We start from the raw sequence: 20,630 nt of genomic DNA on the forward strand, positions 1-20,630 counted from the left end.
TGTGTGTAGATGACACTACACTAAATGCACAACCCCAAATAGCAATTTATTCTGCTGGGTGTGGCAAGTGCAGAGAGCCAGGCATCCTCAGGAGGACTTGGCAAGCAGACAGCCGTCTTTAAATGCATCACACTTTTAGCGTGTATTTCAAAGACTTGTCTTAAGAATTGTGACCCCCCCCACCCTTTTTTTTTTTTTGGTCAGTGGCAGACATTGGGATTTCTATAGATGAGAGAACTTGCACTTCCTCCTCCCCTGAGAGCCAGACATGTGGTTAGTATCCAACAGGTGGACTTGTGCCTGTGTTTGGGAGATCAAATGTGCATTGCTTGTTTGCCTTTTTTTAATTAGGATTACTGTTTTTCTCCAAAGGATGCAAATTTGCTTAATTCTCTCTGAAACAGTCATCAGAAAACTCCCAAAAAACACCACACACCTCAGTGCTTGTTTCCCTCTCCCCCCCCCCCTCAAAAAAGTCAAAAATGCGGCCCTGTGAAACCATTTGATGAAGGACAGCAGTTTGTTGTTGTGTCTTACCTATCATTGTGTGGTGCTTCCACTTTCAGTAAAGACTGCAGTAACTGGGGCCCCTGGTGTTCTGCCACGTACCAGCCTTTGCCCCTGAATGCTAGTTTACAAAACTGAATAGAATTCATTCGCGCGCCTGTCAAAATGAGGTGCGCTGGGTGATCCCGCGTGCACAGCCACAGTGCTCCGTGGTGTTGTGCAAGAGATCAGATTTGATTTCCAACCTCCTAGTCGGGGTTGGGCACTGGGAGTAGAGGAGACAACAGAGCCCTTCACTAAAAAGCCCCCCCCCCCCCCCCCGAACGGTTTAAACTCCTGCCTCTCTGTCTGCCCAAAATGTCATAGTAACACTGTTGTATTTTGGGCCGATTCTGTACAATACTACAGCATGTGTATATATTACAGGCATGCACGTACACAATGGTAAAAACCTTATGAAGATTGCAAAGTTGGGAAATGTCAGAACTCAGATTTCCTGTGCCCTAGATCCTTGTCATGTCTGTCTCCCCTGCTCCTCTGGTTCCCAGTTTCCCTCCTGTCCCTGGCTTCTTATCCAGTCTACTCACCCCACATCCCTATGTCTTACTCTTGTTCCTTCTGCATTCAGTTCAGGCGGCTCCATCCTCCATGTTGCCTGGGCTGAGCAGAGCAGAGACAGGCTGCCTGCTCTCCGTTCCAGTGCCCAGACCTGGGCCTGGCACAGTCCACAGAGGCCACCGCTGCAATTGCAGGAAAAAACCTGCTCAGCCTGTCTAGAGCTTGCAAACAGAGGATGGGATCTTTTGGGAATTAAGCTGAAGCTTTAGCAAGTTTCTATTGATGTGCAAACTGTTGGTTGTTTTTTTTTTTATAGGGATTATAACTTGGGCAGATCTGAGTGATTCTCCACAGGAACGGCAAAAGGCACATTGCTGACACAAAAGCCACCCCCTGTCAAATTACCAGTCCTTACTCCAAAGCAAAAGGGCACTATAACTTTTCAAAGTTGTCAGAATTTAGCATGGGTAAAATGTGCTTTTCCCCTTGCCTTGTTCTCAGAAATTACCAAATCATTTTGGCTGAAATTTTCCAATAACATTTAGCCTGAGGCAGATACCTGGCATAGAAAATTTCAGCCCAAACAGTAAAAGTTTGATCAAGTAACTGAAAACAGGGTGTTATAATGGGAAGTGTTAGATAACCTGATTAGTTGGCAGTGCTGCCAGCCACAACCATAACTATCATCATTAAAAATTATGAGATGAGGGAACAGAGACTCCAAGTAAGCCAAGCATGTGCTTAAATCCACTCATATTCATCAAAGTGTTTTAAATAGGACGTAAGTCCTGGTGAAATCAGTGGGGTGTAAATATGAGCTTCGGTATTTTGCTGAATAGGGATGGACTTCTGAACCAGGGTGGCATGGAAAATGCACCAGATAAAGTTAGCCACTGTTCCCTGGTTGTCTCTATGTAAATTCCTTTAACAATAGCACACAGGTAGCGCTGTGTCTATTGAAAGCTCTGAGGAAACGTGGATAATGGAAAATATATTTTTCGAAAATCATAGACAAGAAGTCGTTTTGAAGGGACCCGGTCAGAGGTCGAGTCCTTGATGAGGAAGATGAAGGAGAATCCCGACGAGCACAAGAACATCAGCCCTTTCACAATGGAAGGCTATCTCTATGTCCAGGAGAAACGTAAGTGCGGTTGCCTTGAAGTTACTGAGCTGCTCTCTGCTGCCACTCAGAGGAGACTGAAGTGCAGAGTGGGAGCACTGGCTCTGCAAAACATCATGGTCCATGTGAAATGGCAAGAGGTGGCGGGATTGGGGGAAGAAATAAATCCTGTCAATTCTTGAGTTGGATTTGAATTACAGGGCTAGGGTAGCCACTTGTGCAGCTTTCTGCAGGAGCATCCCCCTGTTGGCAGGGTGGGCCCATGTTCTGCAGTTCTGGGAAATTATCTCCAGCTCCTTCAGTTTTCCCCCATGATGACTCTGCAGGTGAATCCCATAGGACAACCAGCATATGAGCTGGTTCCATGGTTCACGCCTCACAGTTCTCCTTTTACCAGCCTTTGGGTTTTTTGCACCCAATGAGGTAGTCTGTTCCTGCTGAGCCTGTTAGCTCCTTGGCGTACTCTCTTTGCTGTCCCTGAAAAATGAATTGTGTCTAGTACTAACCAGAATAGGTGGGGGCTATCCCTACAGCACTTTGCTCTGGCTGTGTAACTTGGAAATTCCCTGAGTCTGGCATGGAATTTGAAGCCCATCTTAGCAAATTGTCTCATCACCCTGGGTGGATAGAAGTAAAGGTCTTGGCACTGGAGAAGATACTGCATTGAACAACCCTGCCGTGGTAGGGGGAGGAACTAGAATCCAGCTACTAGGAGCCTGATCCAAGGGTCAGGAAAGACTCCTAAATGATCTGCTAAGTCAATTCTATCTTTAATTTCTATGAAGAAGAAGGGTGGCCCAGTCGTTCATCTCTTACCTGGGATTAAGGAGACTGGTTCAATTCTCTGCTCCACCCTCTGTGTGGCCTTGGGCAAGTCACTTGTCCTCTCTGTGTCTCAGTTCCTCTCTGTAAAATGGGGATAACAGCAGTGCCCTACCTCACGGAGGTGTGCGAGGGTAAATACATTACGGATTGTGAAGTGCTCCGATGCTATGATGATGCGGGCAGATAAATATGTAGATAGAACGCCATAATTGGTGATCTCAGGCAAAAGTGGGAAAGCAGTTAGTAGGGTATCTTCCTTAAAAGTGAGAAACTTGTCTGCAAAAACGGTCTGGAGTCTGTACAGTGGGATAAAAGGAGAACCTCACTAAATGCCCACTTCTGCCTTGCGAGGAGAGTGAGTAAATGCTACATTCTAGGAATAATCTGAAATGACATGGAGGCCGATGATAGTGGGTAGAGCCAATATAGTAGACTGAGGAGTAATTTGCTCAAGTGAAACTGCTGAAGCCTCATTCCTTGGTACATTGCAAAATTGGATGGAGCCAAGCTTGGAGAATATACATGAATGACTAAAGGTGGGCAAGATAAATACTAACAGGTCTGTTCTGTAGTTTTCCTGTAGCTAATTCTCTGATTATATCATGGAATATGAAACTAAAGCTAATTTAGCAAATTACCAGGTCTGTCCATAGGAAGCAGCTTGGCCCAATGGATGGGTCACGGGGCTCGGAGTCTGGAGACTTGGATTCTATTCCCGACTCTGCCAGTGATTGATTTAACTCTGGATCTCTGCTTTCCCCTCCATGCAGTGGGGATTATCGTGCTTTTACTCGCTTTTGTAAGGTGCGTTTGAGAACTATAGATGCAAAAGTCTGTATAGTTGGTCTTAGGCTGTTTAATTGTGTCTTTGGTAACAACTGCTTTGTAGACCTTAGTTAATTGTTAGAAATCTCAAAACTTAAATTCCATTGTAGGTCACTTTGGGACCTCTTGGGTGAAGCATTACTGCACGTATCAGAGGGAATCGAAACGAATCACTATGGTACCATTTGACCAGAAGTCTGGAGGAAAAGGGGTGAGTGGAAATACGCCAAGTCACCCTAATCATCATTTTCTGGGGAAGAGATGGTGTGAGTCTTGCTCTTGGCCCAAGAAAGGTTGGGTAGGGAGTGCCTTGTGTCTGTCAGTGACAAGCCCTTGAAACTGTCAAAACTGATGGATTTCATTGGTGGGTTCTATCCAGTCTTCTAAGTCTATTCTCTCCCCACTAACCTCTGCTGGAAACTCTTTTATAGCAGAATGACACAGTAAAGGGTTGGCACCTAAGTTTTCTTATCTTTTGAGGCTGACACCCCAACTTTTCCCTGGGAGAGAACTCTTTGCTGGAAAGGCCACTGCTGCCTTTCAATCAGAAGCTTTCCCCTCCAGTGAGTACTCTAAGGAGTTGTTAACATCCACTCTCTCTGGCACACACCCACATCACTAGCTAATTAGTCACTGAAAGGGTGGCTCAAAATAGTAATATGCAGATATTGCAAAGAGAGCCTCAGGGTGCTGATTGAAAGAGATGTAGATCACATCTCTGTGGGTACTAACAAGCTATGTAAACCATAATGCTGGGGAAATATATTGTTTACTCTGCCAATGTTAATTCAGCAACTGAGTAAGAGCTTGTCTACTTATGGAGCTATTCAAGAATAAATCCACATGTGCAGACCCTAAAGGCTTGTCTACTTGGGGACGCTCAGGAAAGTTAATCCGAGTTAATTAAAGGAGAGAATTGAAAGTGGATTAGTTAAACTGCACAGCCCCGTGTGGACACTCTCAGAAATAAAGTGGCCAAAATTTGGTGTAGTGTAAGAACACAAGAATGTAACAATGGCCATACTTGGTCAGACCAATGGTCCATCTAGCTCAGTATCCTGTCTCCTGACAGTGGCCAGTGCCAGATACATTCTTCACTGTATGAATTTATATTTCTTTAACCAAGCAAAGCACCTACAGAGATCAGTCCCCTTTTTAAGGGTGACCTGACCACGATACTTCAGCTCCCCTACATTTCAGTAATGGCAGAAATGTCCCCTGAGATTAATATATGGGCTGTCTAGCACCCATGGCTCTTTCTATACACTCCATCCCAGGTAGAATGGACTCCCTTCCATTGCTTTCTGGTCTTTAGCATGACTCCTTGCTTGGAGATGCTCACTTCACTTAGTGCTTGTTCACAGCAGATGACCTTTCCCCCCTGCTTTAACTGTACCAATATAAGGTACTTTTATACCAGTATAACTGCATTGCACTAGAGCTTGTACCCTGCTAACTATATCTGTGAAAAACCACACCCCTAACTGACACAGTTATACCAGTATGATTGTCTAGTGTAGACTAGCCCACAGTGACTCTGCTATAACAAATACTGTAGTTTTTAGAGGCCTTTCAAGTCATCCCATGCCAGGAATCTTTCTGAAGCAGACAGCAGCAGCAGAAGGGTGATATGTGACCTCTCTTGATCAGCAGAGGGATCTCCGATGAAGTGAGCTGTAGCTCACAAAAGCTTATGCTCAGATAAATTTGTTAGTCTCTAAAGTGCCACAAGTCCTCCTTTTCTTTTTTTAGAGGGATCTCTGTTGTAGACTGTGGAGGCTCTGTTTGTTGTCAGCCTGTTTTCATCCTCTCGGGAAGCCACCTCAGGCTATGGCTGGAGCCAAATACTAATCAGTTTAAAATTGCTTTCTCTCCAAATGGCATTCTTTGAATACCACTTCCCTGGCAGCAGTGGACAAATCCAGCTAACTTCAGGGAAATGAGTTCAGGAGTGGGGCACAAGCTAACTCTGTTGATCCTCTTGGCAGAATTTTTGCAGTCAATGTGGAGCAGGGGTAGGCAAACTATGGCCTGTCGGCCGGATCTGGCCCTTCAGGGCTTTGGATCCGGCCCGCAGGATTGCCCCCCGTGGTGCCACAGGCCCCGTGCCACTCTCACAAGTGGCCGGCACCACATTCCTGGGGCCTCGGGGCGGGGGGAGGGGCAGAGGGCTCTGTGCATTGCACTTGCCTCCAGGCACCGCCCCCTGCAGCTCCCATTGGCCAGGAACAGGGAACTGCGGCCAATGGGAGCTTTGGGGGAGGTACCTGAAGGCGTGGCAAGGGCAGTGCGTGGAGCCCTGTGGCCTCCTCCCCCGGTCCGCGGTTCCAGCTGCTTCCTGGCCGGGCGTGGCGTGGGGCCAGGGCAGGTTCCCTGGCCCCAGTGCACCCTGCTGCCACCCCAAAGCCGCTTTAGGTAAGCGGTGCCAGGCCAGAACCCGAACTCCTCCTGCACCCAGTCCCCCAACTCCCTGCCTGCACCCCACACCTCTCCTGCACCCCAACCCCCTGCCCTGAGCCCCCTGCTACACCCTGCACCCTCCTCTGCCCCAATCCCTCGCCCTGAGCCCGTTCCTGCACACCGTACTCCCTCCCACACCCTGCCCCGTCCTGCATACAATTTCCCCACCCAGATGTGGCCCTCGGCCCAAAAAGTTTGCCCACCCCTGATGTGGAGAGTTCGTTAGAACAGGCTATTGGTGTCAATGTTATTCTATGCCCTTAATACATTTTCTGGAATGGTTAATATCAGTGTTGTGATTGTCCAGCACGACTGGTCAGTGAAGCGTGAAAAAGGCATGAAAAGCACAGGAAGTTTGTAAACTCAAAACTTTTTTCATTTTTTTTTTTTTTAAATCGAACCATCGGTGTTTTTTAAAAATTCACCTGAGACATCAAGAGCACACATCAGACGGAATCACTCAACAACTGTCTACATTCACCTCGCATTAAAGAAAAACCTGTGCTATGTTTGTTGTCGTAATTACTCATACATGTCTTGGGCAGTGTTACGGTAAAAAGGATCTTTATCATGTCCCCACTGCATTTCCTCTTCTGTGCTGGTAAATGTGTGCTCAATTCGCATGCATTTTGTTCAGTGAGTTGATATATAGTTTTAATGTATTATCTCTAGGGCTCTGTGTCTGTCACGGAGGTCGCAGAAGACACAGATTCTGTGACTTTCCGCAACCTCCGTGACTTCTGCAGCGGTCGGTGTGGCTGGCCCCGGGGACCCCCTGAGCAAAGGTCCTGGGGCGGCCCACAGCAGATGCTGCTGCTGGCCCCACCTCCCTCCCCCAGCAGTGGTCCTGGGGTAGTTTGGAGCAGCTGCTGCTCAGCAGCCCCCGGCAGCGGGTGCCGCTTCTCTCCCCTTGCACCCCCCCCCCCCAGATTCAGTCAGAGGTATCTATAAGTCATGGACTGATCACTTGGCAAAGATTCAAATGCTGTATTTCCAGGGAGTGTGGATATTTCAAACCTTATGCCACAAGCCATCCCCTCTGGGGTTAATACATATTAATCATAATTCTAGTAGGCTGAGTGTGTGTAATATACACAGTTCTGTTCTGAACCTAATCTAGAAGTCCTGTATCCTTGTAGGGAGAAGATGAAGCAGTCACACTCAAATCCTGCATACGCCGGAAAACTGACTCGATAGAGAAGAGGTTTTGCTTCGATGTGGAAGCAGTGGATCGGTGAGTGGGGAAGTCTTCTTTTCTCGCACCAGTGAACGGTGCACAGCCTTAGAGCACATAGACTTTGATTTACTTACTGAAGCCCAGCCAAGGACTCAAGAATATATGTCTGTGCACACGTGGCTGTACCAGCAGCAATATGTGCATTACACACAGACCTACTTGGCCTTGTTGGAAAATCCTTGTTACTCTGGGGGCATTCTGCACCAAAATATTAAAAATTCTCTGCACAATATTGTAAAATTCTGCAAATTTTATTTGTCAAAATAACACTACATAGTCATGCCAGTTTCAATTATTTTGGTAATTTATTTCAAAATACCTGTCAGCAAGTATGTCTGTAACCAGACAGACACACACACACACATTCCCGCAGGAGTAGAGAGTTAAAGAACCCCCTATGACAACCCAGTTCCTGTTTCTCTGCCCCCCGCCCCCGAGCCCAGCTAGGGGGTGAGATACCCTCAATGGAAACCCAAACCCCACTTTGCCTCCAGCATTTATAATGATGATAAATATATTAAAACGTGTTTTTAATGTATAAGGGGGGTCGCACTCACAGGCTTGCTATGTGAAAGGGGTCATCAGCACTAAAGTTTGAGAACCACTGTTCTAGCTCCCTCCCCCACGGTGTCTTCTATGTGCAAGCTGGGTTCTGCCGAGTACAGTGGCGGCTAGCAGCACTGCTGCCCATTTCTGTGGGGGAAAGGAAATTGTGTGCACAACGTTAATTTCTGCAAACCTCTGCCTTGTGCAGTGGCGCAGAATTCCCTCAGGAGCATCTTGTGCAACCTTAGCAGTTAGTTTCTCTTATCCCTTAGTCACACACTCCCTAAATGGAAGCTGTTAGTTGCCTCAACTCCCTCCTCCCTACTGTTTTTGCAGTAGGGGCTCATGGCAAGATGAAGCACTAATTCAATATAAGGTGCAGTGTTTACTCAAATCTCACCCCTTTTAATGGGTGTCCACTTTTGCAGAGTCGGATGTTAAGTAGCCTTCACAATGGAAAAGAAATTCAGCCTGTGTGTCAGAAAAGTCCATTTACATGGCGGAGACACTGCGCATCCTTTCCGTGTCTTGTGTTTGTATATAACATGACTTCAGCTTTTGTGCTGGAGAATGGCTGTTGCAGATTCACTGTGGATGGCTGACTGTAGAAATCCCATGCTCACATCCAGTGCATGACACTTTAAAGTTTCGTCTTCTGATTTCTGAAGAAGATGGTTTCTGTAGCCTGATATGATTTATCATAGAATCATAGAACATCAGGGTTGGAAGTGACCTCAGGTCATCTAGTCCAACCCCCTGCTCACAGCAGGACCAGTCCCCAACTAAATCATCCCAGCCAGGGCTTTGTCAAGCCTGACTTTAAAAACTTCTAAGGAAGGAGATTCCATCACCTCCCTAGGTAACGCATTCCAGTGCTTCACCACCCTCCTAGAGAAAAAGTTTTTCCTAATATGCGACCTAAACCTCCCCCACTCCAACTTGAGACCATTACTCCTCGTTGTGTCATCTGCTACCACTGAGAACAGCCGAGATCCATCCTCTTTGGAACCCCCTTTCAGATAGTTGAAAGCAGCTATCAAATCCCCCCTCATTCTTCTCTTCTGCAGACTAAACAATCCCAGTTCCCTCAGCCTCTCCTCATAAGTCATGTGTTCCAGTCCCCTAATCATTTTTGTTGCCCTCTACTGGACTCTTTCCAATTTTTCCACATCTTTCTTGTAGTGTGGGGCCCAAAACTGGACACAGTACTGCAGATGAGGCCTCACCAATCTTGAATAGAGGGGAATGATCACGTCCCTCGATCTGCTGGCAGTGCCCCTACTTATACATCCCAAAATGCATTGGCCTTCTTGGCAACAAGGGCACACTGTTGACTCATATCCAGCTTCTCGTCCACTGTAACCCCTAGGTCCTTTTCTGCTGAACTGCTGCCTAGCCATTCGGTCCCTAGTCTGTAGTGGTGCATGGGGTTCTTCCATCCTAAGTGCAGGACTCTGCACTTGTCCTTGTTGAACCTCATCAGATGTCTTTTGGCCCAATCCTCTAATTTGTCTAGGGCCCTCTGTATCCTATCCCTACCCTCCAGCGTATCTACCTCTCCTCCCAGTTTAGTGTCATCTGCAAACTTGCTGAGGGTGCAATCCACAACATCCTCCAGATCATTAATGAAGATATTGAACAAAACCGGCCGGAGGACCGACTCTTGGGGCACTCCACTTGATACCGGCTGCCAAGTAGACAAGGAGCCATTGATCACTATCCGTTGAGCCCGACAATCTAGCCAGGTTTCTATCCACCTTATAGTCCATTCATCCAGCCCATACTTCTTTAACTTGCTGGCAAGAATAGTGTGGGAGACTGTATCAAAAGCTTTGCTAAAGTCAAGGAAGAACACGTCCACTGCTTTCCCTTCATCCACAGAGCCAGTTATCTCGTCATAGAAGGCAATTACATTAGTCAGGTATGACTTGCCCTTGGTGAATCCATGCTGACTGTTCCTGATCACTTTCCTCTCCTCTAAGTGCTTCAGAATTGATTCCTTGAGGACCTGCTCCATGATTTTTCCAGGGACTGAGGTGAGGCTGACTGGCCTGTAGTTCCCCGGATCCTCCTTCCCTTTTTTAAAGATGGGCACTACATTAGCCTTTTTCCAGTCGTCCGGGACTTCCCCGGATCGCCATGAGTTTTCAAAGATAATGGCCAATGGCTCTGCAATCACACCCGCCAACTCCTTTAGCACTCTCGAATGCAGTGCATCTGGCCCCCTGGACTTGTGCTCGACCACCTTTTCTAAATGTACCGAACCACTTCTTTCTCCACAGAGGGCTGGTCACCTCCTCCCCGTACTGTGCTGCCCAGTGCAGCAGTCTGGGAGCTGACCTTGTTCGTGAAGACAGAGGCAAAAAAAGCATTGAGTACATTAGCTTTTTCCACATCCTCTGTCACTAGGTTGCCTCCCTCATTCAGTAAGGGGCCCACACTTTCCTTGACTTTCTTCTTGTTGCTAACATATCTGAAGAAACCCTTCTTGTTACTCTTAACATCTCTTGCTAGCTGCAACTCCAGGTGTGATTTGACCTTTCTGATTTCACTCCTGCATGCCCGAGCAGTATTTTTATACTCCTCCCTGGTCATTTGTCCAATCTTCCACTTCTTGTAAGCTTCTTTTTTGTGTTTAAGATCAACAAGGATTTCACTGTTCAGCCAAGCTGGTCGCCTGCCATATTTACTGTTGTTTCTACACACCCGGATGGTTTGTCCCTGTAACCTCAATAAGGATTCTTTAAAATACAGCCAGCTCTCCTGGACTCCTTTCCCCTTCATGTTATTCTCCCAGGGGATCCTGCCCATCAGTTCCCTGAGGTTGTCAAAGTCTTGCTTTTCTGAAGTCCAGGGTCCGTATTCTGCTGCTCTCATTTCTTCCTTGTGTCAGGATCCTGAACTCGACCATCTCATGGTCACTGCTTCCCAGGTTCCCCTCCCCTTTTGCTTCCCCAACTAATTCTTCCTGGTTTGTGAGCAGCAGGTCAAGAAGAGCTCTGCCCCTAGTTGGTTCCACCAGCACTTGCACCAGGAAATTGTCCCCTACACTTTCCAAAAACTTCCTGGATTGTCTGTGCACCGCTATATTGATCTCCCAGCAGATAGCAGGGTGATTGAAGTCTCCCATAAGAACCAAGGCCTGCGATCTAGATCTGCGAATTTCCGTGAGTTACCGGAAGAAAGCCTCATCGACCTCATCCCCCCTGGTCCATCAGTTGGAGGCTGACCCCTCCTCTTTTTTTAGGTAAATGAAGCATGGAAATTCCTGTCTCATTAGCATTCTCTAGTAGGGAACCACAAAACCCAATGAGAAGCGATTGGCCTGTGTGACTGGTTTTTTCTAGGCTGAGTCAATAAAGGACTGTTTTCAGTCACATCATGTTACTATGTTTGTGGTTGCTGGAGAGGGGAGTCAGAAGATCAAAAGAGAGATTTTATTGTAGCTTCAGAATCTGCCTTCCTATGGACTAATTCGCTCTGGTCATAACTTGCTTCTGCACTGAGCAACAAAACTAAGCGTATAATTCTGAAATTAGTTTAGGGTTTGGAGAAAATTGAGTTGGCGTGATGGCATGGCTGCGGGAGCCCTCTGTAGATGGAAAGGACCCAGGCCAACAGAGTGCAGGGGAATGTGTACTAGCTGCCTTGCTCAGTATCTTCCTCTGCCAGCTGATGGCTCAAGTAGCACTGGAGTAGCATCATTGCCTTCTAGCATCTGTGCCATGAACATTTCTTTTACATACCGCCACAACAGACTGCAGCTGTAATGAGCAACCGTTCAAAACAATGCAGTGAACACAGTGTGATGTAAGGCGGTGTGATGTTTGACCCTCAATACATTTAAATTCTTAATGTGCTCTCGCTTATCATGAGGACGCCATCATTTCTGATGTTCACAGAAGTGGGCTTCTCCTGTCAAACAGCTGGCCTCCTTATGTGAGATCTCTCTTGCCCAGTCCGAGTGAGGGTCTCTGGTTTTCCTACCCACATGCATTCAGATTGCATCCAGCTGTGTTTATGTATTGGTTCAATTAGTAGCCCAGAATTCTGTTTATGGGCTTGGGCAAATCACTTCACTTATATGTATCTCACTTTACCTAATTGTGCACTGGGGATAATAGAAAGTCTGTCTACTTCTCAGACTTTCTCTGAGGCTTGTTTAGGCAGTGTTTACAAAGTGTGTTGAGAGTTTTGGTTAGAAAGTGCTCCTTGGGCAAAGTATTTTTAATTACTAATTTATTTTGTTATGACTCAATGGCTTATGTGTATCTTGCATGAGGGAAGAAAGGGGGAATGGCATGGCAGTGGATTGGGCACTGCCTTGGGACTTGGGAGAGCTAGCTGAGTTCAAATTCTGATTCAGCCAGCCCCAGGCTTTCCTGCGTGACCATGATCAAGTCACTTAATCTCTTTGTGCTGCTTTTGCCACCAGTAGAATGCGGAAATGCTTCTTTATCTCCCTGGGCTGCAGTGAGGATAAAATCCATTTATGATTGATAGTTGCCCAGATATTAGTGATAACAGCCATAGAAGTGTTTAGACAGAGGAAAATTCACGGTCTCCTTAAGTATTTATATCTCACCATTGCAGTGAAATCTCGGTGCTTCTAAAAATTCTATTGGTATTAAAATATTAAGAGAAAGGTAATGGTATGGCCACAGTTATAGTGATAGGCTAAAATCACTAACTGGGAGAGCAGAACTAAGCTGCATCTCAAGTCTAACATTCTGGAACACAATCACTAGGTGGCAGTCTTGTATTTTTTTCCCATGTTCTATTTTATGGTCAGTGTGAAAATAGCAGTGCTGCAAGCATTGCATTTTGGGAAACTGGTATAATTTGCAATATATTGTAGAAACACCCGTGTGGCAATGGTGCATGGTATTTTGGAAAATAACCCCTATGAAAATTACTGTCAATTTTCTCTCCCTTCCCTTTCCAGCAGTAAAGGTGGATCAGCACTTTTAAAAATGAATGTCTGAGCATAATTTGTGGTCGAAAGCTCCCAAATGAGTACTGTGTTTGCTTTTTCTGTTTTTTTGGCAAGGAATAAGATTCCAGAGTTCCCAAAGAAGACACAGTGAATATTTGGGGGAGCAAAACAAAAGTCTCAAATGTCTCTATAGTGCAAATAATTTTGATTTTTGTCTGTGGGAAGCAAACAAAGCATATTTTAAGATTCTGAACAAAATGTATCTTGTAGGCTCATAATGAAGTGAGCCCCCCAAATGGCGTAATCCTGTTTTACTGATCTGCTACACTGTGCAGTGGTGTAGTACACCTTGGTGTTTGCTAATGCGTATTGTAGTCTTTGCATTAAATCAGTTTTATAAGCCAGGCTGTAAGCAGGGCTAGCATATATGTCTTTAAAAATGAGTCCTTAGGAGAAGGAGCATTGCCTTTGGCTGATGCTGGCTTGATAATTGTCCAGGTGTTTGGTGTAATGTGGGTCAGAGCTTTGAGCCAGGTGCTGAGCACTTTTAACTCCAATTGGCATGAATTGGAGGTATTCAAGGTTTGGCCCCTTAATTAGCTGAATGTTACATTCATCAAGACAGTTAATGTTGTTGAAGTATAGCACCGTTCTGCTAGAAAGCCCATTTATTGGTGGCTTGGGAACAGCTGGTACCTCAGCATTCCTGAAGCATGCAGGCATCCATTATAGCCACGTGCTTTCTCATGGGCTGTTTCTTTATGTGCTGACTAATTGCTGAAACAGCATTAAGTAAGCTGTATTTCTACTGACTGAGTGGCTGTGAGTGTAGTGAGCCTGTTTTGGGCATCTGAATTATTCATGCGGGAGCAGCTCCCTATATAGTTACCCCTCCCCCCATAGTTGAGGAGTGATGGGGGCAGGAAGCAGGGGAGGATACTGAGCTTCCTGCAGCTGGGGGAGATTTCTGGGGTTGGGTCTGACAAGGCCCCAGCCACTCCTTGTAAGAGAAGAGGAAATCCCATCCTCTCCTGCTTCCAGCCCCAGCCGGGACTAGAAGCTGATCCCAGCTCTGAGTAGGAGCCACTGGTGGGGTGTCCCCAGCCCCATGATTTACCCCTCCACCAGCTGCTCCCGGTGCCTGAAACTATGTACCTGCGTTGCTAGGGAGTGGTGCATGACTGCTCTTGCAGGTTCTCTTTGCTTCCCTGTCAGAAAGTCATTTTTCTGCGGGGAAGCAAAGGAATCTGTGAGGGACATGAATTCTGCGCACATGCAGCGGTGCAGAATTCCACCCGGAATAAAAGAACATATTGACTGCATTTAACAACTACCCTTAAGATTCCTGTTATGTGTTGTGATCATGGGGGAATGTTTCTAGCAGGGCAGTACATGAGGCTTCTGCTTATGTTGTCAGTGGAGTGACCCTTCAAGCTCTCAGGCACTAAATCCCTCCTCATTTGCAGCTTTTTCTCCCCCTTCCCCTCGCATACTTCATTTTGGGGACTTGCCCTGTGTCTGGGCTCTGCTGGTTAGAGAGGTGCTGTTTGACCTGAGGATGGCTCCTGAGACTGACATAGCAGTGTGAGGTACGTCATTCTGCAAACGCAAGGTCACTTTGTCACTGCTTAAATCAGAACTGCAGACTCCTTCACCACACATTCAGCTTCTTAGCTCCAGCCTTGCAGATTGTATGAAGCTGTTTTATGTCTCTTATAAAGCAACTTAAATTGTCTTGGCGTGATAAGATGCTACATGAGTCAAAGTTATTATCCTTTTTCTCTTGCTTTCATTCTTTCTTCTTCTGGAAGAAGAAAAGCACTTTCCCCCCACCCCCGACCTTTTGAATTAAACTTTTGACTTTTTTGGTATTAACGTTGATTTTGTGCCTCATATTTTCCCTGGATATTTAATCTTTTAAACCTTGCTCATTTTAAACAAAATTTGTGATAAGAATTTATATTGACTTCAAGTTTTGTGTCTGTATGCCTAATGTAGCAAAATGAATATAGATATTAAACGTATACTCCTGTACTGGGATTCCTTATTGTGAAAGGAAATGCTCACCAGCGATGCAGCCTAGTGGTCAGGCAGGGTTGTACCAGATTGTCTTCCAAGCCTCCCCATTTCTTACTGTTTCTCTGCCTTGTTGTGGTCTGTCCTTCCTGTGACTCTGCCTTCTGGCCTGCTCATTATTCAAGTCTGTCCCTTCCAAGTTATGTATAAAGAGTGAAGGAGGCCAACAGGGCCCCCATGTTTGGTTGAGAACCTGTGGCCTAGACCCTTTTATCTTCAGGGTCTTTCCATCCCCCAGCTAGGTTCCCCATGTCAGGGCTAAGCCTCTGTAGTTGTCCCTCTTTAGGGGCTGATAGGGGAGCCTAAGCCCACCCTCTCCACTGGACTCCAGTCCAGAGTGCAGTGATAGGTAGGCAGCTAAATCCTGCACCCTGGGGTGTTATGCAGCTGCCTCCATGGATCACTTCCCACCAGGTAAAGATAAGAACTGAAACACAAAGATGGTCTCTGTTCTTCAGAGAGTCACAGGTCCCTTCTTTGTGGGCTTGGTCAGGTCTCAGTCATCGGCAGAGCCCGTGGTGCTCCTTCTCTGGAGCTCAGCGTGTGGGTCCGCTCATCTCCATTTCCTGCCGACCATTGAGCTACTCTGCTCCCCTTTTCATGTTCCCTATGCAGGTTTTTCAGGCGGGCTGGGGTGGGGCCACCTGGTTGCAGAGCACCTCGTTAGCCCCTTCCTCTCCAGTGTGGGGTTTGTATTCCCCATCACACTTATGCATTAAAGTTTCTTTAATCAATTATTAATAAATTTGTATTAATATATTTGTATTAATTTATATTTAGTGAGATCGGCAGAGAGGGAATCTGGGTGAGGCTCCCCTCAGTGTCTCAGGCTGAGCATCTAAACTTAACAGCCACTCTTAGAAACTGTTGGCCGTAATGTTCATTTTACATGGGGCTTCACTGACTGAGCCGGCTGGCGCTGAGTCCATAGCTGTGTGTACTTAGAATGTTGTTTCAATTGTGAGCTCTTCTAGGGAGGGACTGTCTTCAGACTTGTCTGTAAAATGCCCAGCGTGCTGCTGGCACTGTACAAATAACAATAAGTGAGGTAATGTGCTGGGATCTTTTAAAATGTACCACAACCAGGAAGGCAGTTCCGTATACTAAAGCACCACAATATATGTTTCAGCAAATGAATTATGTGGGGGAAAATGCAAATGCATTTAAAATATAAATGGCATTTTAATTGTTTCACAGCCTCTCGCCCCTCCCATATTGTTAAAATGTCTGACTTTGAAGTAAACACCAATGGTTTGTTATCCGCTTAAAGGCAGAGCAAACATCTTTTATCACTTCTTATCCCATGCATGAGAGAATGTGGGGCATGAAAAACCTGTGTTGTCCTTACGAGACCTTGTTAGGGGTTCCTGAATAACTATAGTTCTAGCTATAGCTAGTCCTGATTAATTGTTCCAGAATAAGAGCCTCTTACTCAGAAGAGGATTAAGTTAATTTGGAGCAAGGCATTCTTCTTGTGAAACAAGAGTGTCTACACAGTTATTCAGGAATAGCTATTTTGCTTTAAATTCATATTCCACCATATCCAAATTAACTCTCAAGTGTAAACAAGTCCTTATTTCCTTGGGAGTTGGGAGTCAATCTTTTCATGAATGAACAATTTCAGTTCCTTATTTTTTTTTAATAGTTTTCGTGGGTAAGAGACTGAAATTGTCACATTTTGTTTTTCTCTGTCTCTTACTCACATATCTAACTGAGAAAAGTCGGGATTTTTTTGTTGTTGTGATCCTTAATGAGGATGTTAGCGTCCCCAGTAGCGGTTTGCCCTTAACTTAAAAACTCGGGTTTAAAAAGAGCACATGCTGTGATCTCTGTCCATCAAGGGAGAGGTTGGTACCAACCTTCCACAGTTCAGAAAGATGTTTCTAGGAAAGGGTTCATCGTCTGCACTCAGCAAATACTGTTAATAATTATCCACCCACTAGGTACTGATTCCACTGTTAAATCCTCTTGTCTACCAGGTACAGAGCTTTGTTCCTTGCTTTGACAGTACTGGGATAGGGTTTAAAGACGTGTTTCTTTTCCAAATGGAGCGAAGCTTCTTCAGTGGTTTCCTCTCCTTTTGAAAATAGAGAAACTTCCAAAGCACTAAGCCTGTGAGTACTGACTGACTCACCGAGGGGATTAACAAAGATAACATACATTCTTTCTGGATTACTTGGGCCGAAACTTGCTGCAAGCCTGAGCAGCCCTTGTCCTCTACGGGGTAAACTGAGACTGGCTTTGTGTCTGTAATAGTCCTTGGTGAATTGTCTATTGGCAACATGATATTTGAGAGAGTGGATTGCAGGGTTTGGGCTTGGTCCTCTGCTGCTTGTTTATAGGTGCCCCAAAGCTGCAGAAAAAGGATCAGAAACATCAATCGGTCTAAAATGGAGTCTCTTAGTAATGTTTTACTGGCTAGCAGAGGCTCTGCTCTTGTCAGATGTCAAATAGACATCATTACAGTCATGCAGCTTTCATTCACCTGTTGAATCATCTCGGAGCAGTGCATGTTGGAAACTCAGGTTCTCACAGCCCTTGCCTGTTACTGGAGATGTAATACCAAAAGGAAGACATGTGATGTCCTGAACACTCTTCTGACAGCAGCCAGAATAAAGCCTGTGATGTCAGTGTGCTTGTTCTTTTCTTGACTCACGAGCTGTATTTTGCTACAGAGAGCAGTGATCCTTCATATTGAGTTTTGCTGCAGTTCTGGGGCTGGAGCACTTGCCATGTATACAAAGATGAATGTCAGAAGTCCTCTGGTTAAATGGTTTTTGTGAGTGACGACACCCAAATATTCCTGCAAGGAGAGTTCCGACACACTTTTCCGAATGCATTCAGTCTCCTCACCGAGCCTCCTACCATTGCGTGGTTGTATTTTCCCTGTTATCAGGGAAGCTGTACATTTCAGTCACGAAAAGTGAGCTGTAATAATAAAGGGACTGAAAATAACTTGTCAAGGGGAAAACCTCGCACCCTATACACTATCTCAAACATCAAATTCAGAATGAGGCATCATGTTCCCCATAACTTGGCTTTATGAAAGCAGCACAGTAGTTAGACTCTGTTTACTTGTTTTGAATCCCAATGAGGCAGCATGTGACTTGGCTTCACTGATGTTCTTTTGGAAACCTGAACGCACTATACTCGGATATTGATACAGACTTTCAAAGTTGACAGTAACTGGGGCCATCTCAGATAGTTTGCAGTCACTGATTGCAGAAGTATAAATTAGGATTTGTAGGATCACATTAAAAACCAAATCATTAAATTGTATCCTGTTTAAATAAACCTTCATGACACACTCCTACAAATCCCGTTGCCACTCCCTGGTCTTGGCAGCACACTTCATATGTTGCTTCCTCTAATGCAGAATTTCATCCAAGTTCTTGGGCATGCTAAAAGTTGTCAATCGTGTTGAGGATCCTCATGCTTTTTGTGCACAGTGTTAAACCATGTTTCAATCCTGCAAAAGGAACAGGTAGTCTAAAAAAAAAAAAAGATTTTACAAAGGCAGTGTGGTCCAGTGGATAGAGCACTGAACTGGGTATCTACAGACCTGATTCTATTCCCAGCCTGCCCCCTGTATAGTGACCTGCTAAACTAGGCTATGCTGCCTTTGAGGAGAGGCAGAGGCAAACCAAGACAAAAGGGATCATTTTAAATTTTTAGAACTTTATAAGGGAAAAACCCAAAATTGGACCTTGAGCATAAATAATATAGAACGTTACCAGACTTACTACTTGTAATAATAAACTATAGCTTACCAACTCATTAACCTTTTATGAGCTTGTACACGCTGAGCAGTTTGTACCAAATGCATTGTTGTTAACCACAACAAAAGAGGTTACTTAACAATATACAGTATCATTTCAGAGTATAATTAGCTTTCCTTCTCCTGGCTGCTTTGCTTCTCTTTGGCTTGAAGTGCTCAATGTTTAGATTTGATGTTCTTGTGCCTGTACCTCTTTTCACTGAGTTTACCCACAAGCAGGGTTTCTTCACTTCCTGGGCCCTCACTGGTCCACCAGGCACCTTTTGAACTGTATCCTGTCAGTAGATATTTAAACAGTCATTCTCTCCGTTCATGTACTTTAGGCTTCTTGTTTACCTTTTCAGGTTCTGTTTCATCTAATACAGCTTTTTGAGCAATTCTCTTTTTCACCAATTATATTTCCTTTCAGGTTTTTTCCCCTTGATACTCTTTCTCTGGTAGATCTGTAGATTTTATTTCCCTCTGTTTCCCTTCTCTAATAGTGCCTGCTCACCTACCCAGGTCGTTGTCTTCTTTTTTAAAATTTTCTGCTTCTCCTGACCTGAAACCTTTCCTCCTTCTCACTTCCCAGTCCCCTACTTTTATTCTCCTGTTCTTTTATTTTATCACCTCACCTCCTACCCAGCCTCCGGTTCATCTGCTAGCTCAGCATCTTGACTCTTCTCTTTCTCTAAGAGCTTTTCCAACTGCTCCTTCGGGTAGATTCTGAACCCCCTTCCTAGCTCAGGCTGCCCTATCCTGGCCCATCTCTCTCCCCAGGACAGCAGTCTGTGCTGCAGTAGGTGCTAGCTAGTGCCAGGGTGAGGGTTAATACATATGCATTGGGCAGTTCAGTTCACCTGTGTGTGTTTCCCAATCCCTAAAATGAGATCAATGAGCCCCTTGTTTGTAAAGTAATTTCAGATCTGCAGGAAAAACGTGTTACAGAAGAGCTAGCTATTATTTACAGTGCTTATATGTCCCAGGATGTAAATTCTCTCTAACTTTTGTGAAAGTGGCTTAGAACTGGATCCCAGTTATGGAAGGCATAAGGCTTCTGTACACTGACGTGCTGTGTTAAGCACTGTATCGGAGGTGTTTTTCCTCCTTAGGGTTCTTAACGATATTTGCACCATTCAAGCTGCTTTTTCTATTGCTTTGAGTGGTGTCTTATCAATCTCAGCATAGAGCTGTTGTGATATACTTCAGCCTTGGGGTATGGTTGTGGCCAGATTAAATGGGGAAAGAGGTACTTGTTAAAGTGAATGTGAATAGGGAAAGAAGAGTAAAGAATGAAAAGAGAAAACAGGGTGTGGGGAAAGGGCGTTTTGCGCTACAGTGAATAGAAAATATGTATATTTCCAAGTGTAAAAGCAATAAGAGGTCTGAATTTTCTACTTTTCATGTTGTTCAAAGATTGTATGAACCTGAGTGATAAAAGTTTAACTTGGGTTGTACTTAAAATATTGGATTTTTTTTTTTTTGTATTTGCAAACAGTGGCAACTGGGGTACAGAATGGAAAAGTTTCTGGATAAATGAGGAACGCCCGGCTAGGCCCTTGTTGATAGTTGTTTATATGAGTTACTGGCAGATCCCGTCTGGTTGCAGTGCCAGCAGATCTCATCAGGATTTATATTAAGCAGTATACAAAATCTTCGTTCACTTTCATCTCTGCCTCCTCCAACGTGGGGAGGAGTAACAGTTCTTAAGTGATCAGCATTTTCCTGTGTTGTTTGGGTGTAGTAGAGGGATGAATCTCCATTGAAACCTACTGGTTGACTT

The 20,630-nt window shown here is 45.1% G+C and overlaps 1 protein-coding gene across 4 annotated transcripts in view; it reads left to right on the forward strand.

Annotated features, from left to right (window-relative positions):
* The window catches only part of ARHGAP26 (Rho GTPase activating protein 26), a 317,111-nt gene that overhangs the window by 101,136 nt on the left and 195,345 nt on the right, over nucleotides 1-20,630 (forward strand). For all 4 annotated transcript variants that reach the window (XM_048859791.2, XM_048859790.2, XM_048859787.2 and 1 more), the window contains 3 exons: nucleotides 2,077-2,206; nucleotides 3,946-4,046; nucleotides 7,435-7,529. In XM_048859791.2, the coding sequence (XP_048715748.2) occupies nucleotides 2,077-2,206; nucleotides 3,946-4,046; nucleotides 7,435-7,529 (326 nt within the window). The remainder of the gene's footprint in view (nucleotides 1-2,076; nucleotides 2,207-3,945; nucleotides 4,047-7,434; nucleotides 7,530-20,630) is intronic.

The sequence above is a fragment of the Caretta caretta genome, chromosome 8 (genome assembly GCF_965140235.1).
Source record: "Caretta caretta isolate rCarCar2 chromosome 8, rCarCar1.hap1, whole genome shotgun sequence".
Lineage (NCBI taxonomy): Eukaryota > Metazoa > Chordata > Testudines > Cheloniidae > Caretta > Caretta caretta.